Source organism: Frankliniella occidentalis, unplaced genomic scaffold (genome assembly GCF_000697945.3).
Source record: "Frankliniella occidentalis isolate FOCC.00 unplaced genomic scaffold, Focc_3.1 Scaffold85, whole genome shotgun sequence".
In the NCBI taxonomy this organism is placed as follows: domain Eukaryota; kingdom Metazoa; phylum Arthropoda; class Insecta; order Thysanoptera; family Thripidae; genus Frankliniella; species Frankliniella occidentalis.
Genome location: NW_026267214.1, coordinates 771,850 through 779,176, shown reverse-complemented (window position 1 = coordinate 779,176; position 7,327 = coordinate 771,850). Strand labels below are relative to the sequence as shown.

The 7,327-nt window shown below is 56.4% G+C and overlaps 1 protein-coding gene across 2 annotated transcripts in view; it reads left to right on the top strand.

Moving 5' to 3' along the window:
* LOC113217723 (uncharacterized) overlaps positions 1–7,327 on the top strand; it is a 124,506-nt gene that overhangs the window by 109,245 nt on the left and 7,934 nt on the right. For both annotated transcript variants that reach the window (XM_052269205.1, XM_052269206.1), the window contains exons 4-5: positions 1,962–2,216; positions 5,475–5,699. In XM_052269205.1, coding sequence (XP_052125165.1) covers positions 1,962–2,216; positions 5,475–5,699 — 480 coding nt within the window. The remainder of the gene's footprint in view (positions 1–1,961; positions 2,217–5,474; positions 5,700–7,327) is intronic.

The following is a 7,327-nucleotide window of genomic DNA, read 5'->3' as shown; positions in this document are numbered from 1 at the left end:
TGTGGGTTTGTTCCCCAGGCTACTCTCTCTCTCTCTCTCTCTCTCTCTCTCTCTCTCTCTCTCTCTCTCTCTCTCTCTCTCTCTTCCTCCTTTTCTTGTAAGCCCCGGGATTTAGTATGTGTCGTTTCTACGCAGGATAAGAAAAGACAGAGGAATAGAGAGAGGCGGAGAGAGGTGAGACTAGCTTTGCTTGTACCACCGCTCCCGAGGTCACGTGATTATTACCGGCATAGAGATATTCCGCCCCCTCCTCTCGGCTCTCGCCCACACACACGTCGCCAAAAGGGGGAGGGGGAGGGGAGAGAGAGAGAGATACGCGACTACCACGCCGAGTCGCTGAGTGGGAGTACTCTGGGTGTGCTACCGTTGTTGAGAAACAACTCTTTCTGCTTCCCTCCCCCTTCTACTCCTCCGGGAATAGTTTGTTAGCGTCGCGGGGTGTATAGATTCCATATCAACCTGAGGAGGGGAACAAATGGAGGTTAATGTTGCCTACCCGGTTTACAACCGGGGTGCGGTGCGGGTTGTGGGCGGGGCGAGGCGGGGGGCGGCGGGGCGCCAGCCTTTGTGCGGTACGTCTGGTCTGGGAAGACTCAAGACGGAGGAGAGCTTTACTGGTGCTGTGGGGGCGGGGTGGGGAGGGGCAGGGCACCATCGGGGCTTAGAGACTCACGACCTGCTGCTCGCTGCGGGGCGCACGAATACATACTTGATGACTAAGCATTGTGTTGCAATCAGCGCCTGGAGGGTTGGCAATCCCGCAAAACACGCTCGGAGGCACGGCCCCTCTCGTACTACTCCATTCTCTCTGTGTCTCTCTTCCACCACACACACTCACACCTACACACACACAGGGTTCACACTCACGCACGCATTCACGAAGCTCAAGGCCTTTTTCTGATCCGCACACGATCCTTGTCGACGACAATCACCCCCAAAGAGACGAGACAAAAAGACTATACAGTGAAGGGGAGGGTGAGGGTCCGCAAATTTGCAGAATATTTCACTTTTTTGTTTGTTTGTTTTGGAGGTGAGTTGTTTGGCTGGCGGCGATTTTCGGAGGTATGTATGGCGCGTGAGGGTTTGCTCCTCAGTACTGTGCTCCGTCCAGATCTAGACCGCTGACATGGCGTACCGCCAGCTGACACGCTCGCTGACACGGTCGCTGACACGGTCTGTGACACGGTCGCTGGCCCTGGCGCTGCACTCGAGCGTGCGACGTAACGCGATATGCGACGCGCGGTGTATCCAGCCAACGACGAATATAATTAATTGCGCGGAAATGTGCTGCATCCGCTGGTTCTCACCCAGCGCTGCTAAAACCAGCCGAGAGAGAGGAAGAGGACCGAGGCGGAGGAAAAGAGAGAATGCTGGAGAGAGAAATGTGACGGAGAGAGGGAGAGAGCGAGGCGGAGGAGGAGGTTTGTACCACATAGAGAGCTGACGTGAGGAGATAGGGACATGGACTTACGCCCGCTCAGCCCCGCCCCTGCTCCCTTCCCCCTTTCCCCTCCACACCCAAATACCCACTCTCACGTACGCCACACACACGTACACGTCCCACGCGGGACCTCTACTACCCCCTCACCACCCCCATCCCCCACTCGATAATGGAGGGAAACTCTCTTTTGTTTTCAACCTCATTTTTTTTGTCCTCCTGCACGATGCGGTCTTATGCTAATCTCCTAGGGGATTTAATAGAAAGATAATGGAAGTGATTCGTTGGGACGGGCGCCGAGGTTCTTCTCTGGAAACAGCTGGTGCAGCAGCAGCGCGCGGGGCCATACGACCCAAGTGCCGCGGGGAGGAAAAGGGGGGGGGGGCTGGAGCAGTATGATAATAACGTGTGCTTCGAGGCGCTCTCGCTGTGCTGCTCCTCGGCGACGTCCTCCAGGGTGCGCGTTTGTGGACGGAAAGTCTGATCACGGCTGACCACCTCCCCTTCGTGTGTGTTATTGCAGCGTACTGCGAGACGGCGGAGATGGCGCAGGACCTGTGCAAGAGCGTGCCCATCGACACGACGCTCTTCTCCATGTTCCGCGCGGACGCGGAGCCGCAGCGCTGCCCGCTGCTCGACCCGCCCTTCAACTTCACCTACTCGCGCAACTCGGGCGAGTGCGCCTGGCCCGTGTCGAGGCTCGACGGCTGCACCAACCCGGCGCGGCTGCGGCTGCACTACCAGGCCTGCCCGGACGTGCCCAGCACCGAGAGCACCGGTGAGTGAGCGAGCGAGCAAGAGCGTGATGAATGAACGGACGAATGAATGAACGGATGAATGAATGCACCCAGACAATGGTTACCTTGAAACAAGGCTAAATGCGTTGCTTCAACGCTATTTTTACCTCAAAATAATACGAGGAAAATTGTCTGAATGAATGAATGAATGAATGAATTAATGAATTAATGAATGAATGATGAATGACTGACATGAATGACTGATGAATGAATGATGGATGGATGGATAGAGGGATGGAGATGGATGCAGATAGATGGATGGATGAAGATGGATGCAGATGGATGGATGGATGGAGATGGATGCAGATGGATGGATGGATGGATGGACGAACGAACGAACGAACGAACGAACGAACGAACGAACGAACGAACGAACGAACAGACGGACGGTCGGACAAATGAACAACGAACGAACGAATGGATGAATTGAGTCAATATGAGCGAATGATAGCGCGTCGTGGCCCTTGCCGAGGCTGGGCCGGGCTGCACACTAACTGGATTTGTATCTTTTATCTGTACAAACTTAAGAAATCAATTTTTTGCACACATTTCTGCGTTGATTTGAACACTTTTGTGCATTCATTTGCAGGAAACCATGCACTTTTTCTTACAAATTTGTGTGGAACGAAACGTAGGTTTAACTTAGTGCGAACATTTGCACAAAAACATACTAATACATTTAGTGTGTGGGCCGGGCTGGACAGCCGGCCCGACCATGGCGTGCCAACCACGCAATCACGGAGAGCACGAGGTCGGGTTTTATTTTCATCTACCTCCAGGAGCTGGGGGTATTTTCCTCTTTGCATTATGCAGAAGTACATCCCGATTAAGAACGGTCAAGCGCGGTCCACACTTCCTCGCTCCTCGTTATTCATGGGTCGCCGGTTGGCTAGCTGTCGCGGTGCGCGCGGAATGCCCGGCTTTCAACAGAACATGTAACAGAATGAGCGGGTTTTCGTCTGCAAGGTCGGGTCGGGTCTCTTTCGACCGCGAGAGACAGGTTTCAAAGATATAAATAGACGGGGAAAGCTGGTGGACGGAATTAAACGACTGCCCGTGTCCATTTGTGATTGTGCGAATGCCAAAGGGCGATGTGAGATGTAGTTTCTGACTGGTACAACTCATGGTGGTTCCCAATCACTGGATAAACTAAAATGTTACCGAGGGAACGTTTCATCATGTGACCAAGACAGGTAACGTTACCCTATGAAAAGGATAGGACCATCACAAACAGGTTGCATCACCAAACGTTTCCTGGTTTGGTTGCGTCAAGAAACGTTCCCTCGGTATCATTAGTTTTTCCAGTGCTGAGCCAATATTTTGTCTTAAACTCGTCTTAAAAAAAAATGTAGCTTGCTATATAGCAATCGAATGTCGAACTTCTTTTCCGCATCTTTTTGGGGCTCTGCCCTGCCCAGTGGCAGTTCTGCACTATGCATGACAATATTACCTCTCACCCTGACTTTCGAAAAGGATGCTGTCTGTAATGTTGCCTTTGGAACCAATCGACACCTGTTGAAAAAAAAAAAAGAGAGAAAAAAAACGGGTATATGTGTGTGGAAATTTTCTCGGAGGTTGTGAGCCGCTCTGCAGCAGCAGAGCAGTGGGTGGCGGCGGCGGCGCCGGCAGTCGGGACCGATACAGATGGATTTTTCTCCGCGGCGAGAAAATTGCACATTCCTGCGGGAAAACAAATGACAGACGTGAGGGCGTGGTGCGAAGGGGGCGGGGCGGGGCGGGGCGGGGCTGTTTGCACATTGTGGCCGTCCGACTGCGGTCGCACTCCAGGGGGGTGCTGCTGCGGGCGCTTGGTTCTGCTCGCCTCGTATCCACGTCGTTTTAAGTAATGGGCGGTACATTTTATACAGAGAAGAATACTTATATAAAGGCACGATAAAAATAGTATAACGTATAAAGACGAACTGGCCGCTGCGGCGCGGAGTGCTAGAAAAAGTGCCATGTGCCGTGCTCGTTATAAAACTCTGCGTTTGCGCGCATGTAGTATCACCAAAACAAACAAACAACCGCTTGAAAATAAAAATGGCAGCGTCGGGGACTACGCGAGTTTGTCGGGCGTCGCATCACATTACAGGTTAACATCGCGTTTATACTGAAATGCTTGCGGGAGGGGTGGGGATGGCCGGGGGCCCAGCAGGGCACGCCTGGCAGGCAGGCCGCCTCAGCAGCAGTAGCAGCAGCAGTAGCAGCAGCAGTAGCAGCAGCCAGCACAGCCACGGCCGTGTGATATATCGCAGCATTAGTTAACGAAGTGAATCCGGAGATAAGCCTGTGGCTGCCGCCCGGCCCGCCGCCCGCCGCCGCTGATGCAGCCTGTATTGGCCGCGGGCCGCACCACCATCGCCGGGGTGTACTTGTTCGGCATCCGATACGCGGTGCGCTGGTCATGGCGGGGCCGGCGCCGCACCAAGTCTTCCTCAACTTGCAGCGGGCCGCGCGCGGCCCCACCCCGCCCCACCCCGCCCCTCACCGCTGATAAGCGGGGGTGTGCGCGCGCGGCGCGGCGGGTGTTCCGGGCCTGGCGAGGAGCGCGCCTCTCTGCGTAAGCAGGACTCTTATCGTTCGTGAGGGTCACTTTTTATTATCATCATGTTTTTATTTTTCCAAAGCCAGCAGCGCGGCCCAGTTAGCCGCGCGGGGAGCCGCTGCTGTCACAACTCGACTTGACTTAGTGACAGCTCCACAAGGACAACTTTACCACCCTACCCACTATGGGATCGTCCAGAAAGTATGTCCGTCATTCGCCGTTACGAATTTGCGAAGCGAAGTTTAGCCAGTGCGAGCTCATGGCGCCTGATGGGTAGGCAATATATTGCCCGCAGTGCAAGCGTGTCCTGCGGGGTGGCCTACCCCGAGTTTCGCAGGCGTTGAGCGCCGGTAATATTACCGAATTTGCCGAATAAACGATATTTTAACTGCAATTTCTAGCTCACCTGACGTTCGTTGCCCTGATTAACGAAGTGTTCAACTGCTCAACACTTGCAAGTGTGCAACTGCAAGTTGAATACTTGCAAGTAGTGTAGTTGTACACTTGCAAGTGTACAACTACACTTGCAAGTGTTTAACTTGCAGTTGCACACTTACAAGTGTTGAGCAGTTGAACACTTATTGCATCAGTGTGGGTCGTGCTCTACACGATAACGTCTGTCGTATACGGCACCCGCATGATTTTCAGTTTTGTTTCGGCGTATGACTCTACCACTCCTGTTTTGCTTTTGCAGTGGAGGAGCTGGAGTGCGTCGCGGACTGGAAGGAGGGCTCGACGCGCTACATGGTTGGGCGGCTGCAGTACCACCACAAGACGCTGGCCAGCGACGAGGAGCGCTACCGCTGCTTCGTGTACGAGCCCTCGCCCGACGGCTACTCGGTGGCGCAGTCCGGCGACGCCACCTGCACCGGCCTCACCTCGTCCACGGTCGGCTCCAGGAACATGCGGCTGACGCGAGGTGAGACAGCGCGTGTTGCGCCCGGGGTGAAAAAAGAGTTTCGCCGGGAAATGGACCGCGATTCCACTGACAAAAAAGTTTTCTATAGATCGGATTTTTTTTTCTTAAAAAAACGGGGACCAGAATAACACGCATGGTAACCATGTGTGTTATCCAAGGACGGGGTCAGGAGAGGTCAAAAACGTCCCTAACCTTGTCAAAACCTTGATTCTCCTTCATCTGAATGTCCGCGAAAGCAAGGCGAAGTCATTGCGAGTCACTCTCCGGGTGAGCAGCACATCACGACACGACCGCCGTCACTGTCGCACAAGACCAGACCTCGAGCAAAAGCAGCAGCAGCAGCAGCGGCGGACCGAATGACTTTTTCGTAGTCGGGGGGTCGTCCCTCTCCTCGGCGCCGCCGCGCGCGCCATCTTGTGAGTGCCAACTACGCGTCGCGCCCGAAAGTCGTGAAAACTTTGAGGGCGCGTCGCGCGCAGTCACACCGCGCGCCGCGCCGCGCTGCGCTGCTCGCGGTCCCGCCGCCGTTCCCTCTCATTGCCGGGCCCCTTTTCGGCTTATCGCCTCCTCCATATCCCCGATGGCGTCATTAGCCGTAACGAGGCCAATGGGTTGTTACTGGCGCGGTAAGGCGCGGGAAGCCGCCGCGCGCCACCGCGCTTCAAATTTTGGCGCGCATCTGCGAGGAGGGCTTCGTGCCGCTTCGTGCGCTGCGTTTTCACTTTGAGTCCTATGCCGAGAGCGCCGCTTTCGCTTTCGCTCGGGAGAGGGCGCCGCTCGCTGCATCCGTCCCTGTCCCACAGTCGCGTTTTGCTCCGGGCGCATCTGCCTCCCCGCGCCGCGGTCTCTTTCGCACAACAGCCGGCGCGCCCGCCTCGCGCCGTGGCGTGGCCCGTGCCCCCCGTGTACCGTCGATTCGGGTCGGAGAGACGGAGAGGGAGGGAGAGAGGAGGAGGAGGGGGAGGGGAGTTCCGCCAAACGTAATACCAGGCGAGTAGTATAAGGCAATGCTGGCGGGGAAGGGGGTGAGGCGCCATCACCATTCACAGCGATGATATTCCATCGGCGAGGAGACGCCGCCCTATCATGCACACGGCTCGCTGCGCCACGCCCCGCCACGCCCCGCCACGCCGCGCCCGCCACGCCCCTACACGTCAAAAGTCCCCAGCCGCAGGCATCAGTATTCAGCGTTTCAGCTGAGGAGCGAGGGACGACTTCGACAACTTTTACAAAAACCTGCCACGCCGCTGCGCCCGGGCCGCGCCACGCGTGGGGCCAGGCCGTGAGCGACATACTCTATACTGGGCGGCCCTCACACGTTGTGGGTGGCAGGGAGGGAGGGAGGGAGAGAGGGAGGGGAGGCCCCAGCCTCATACAGCATTCGCCAGGTCTAGCGCGTCTCGCATTCCCCAGCGATATGCGGCGACGGAGACAAGGGGAGCCGTACTGGATAGACAGGGGAGCGAGGGAGAGCGAGCGGCGGTGATGGGAGTGGGTGCGGAGGAGGCACTGAGCAGGCGGGCGGGCGACCTCCTTGTGCCCTCATCGCTCCGCCGTGCTCCGCTGCACTGTCAAGCCAAACTTGCGCCGGCAGCAGGGCTGTGGCGGGGGCGGGCCGGGGGCGGGCC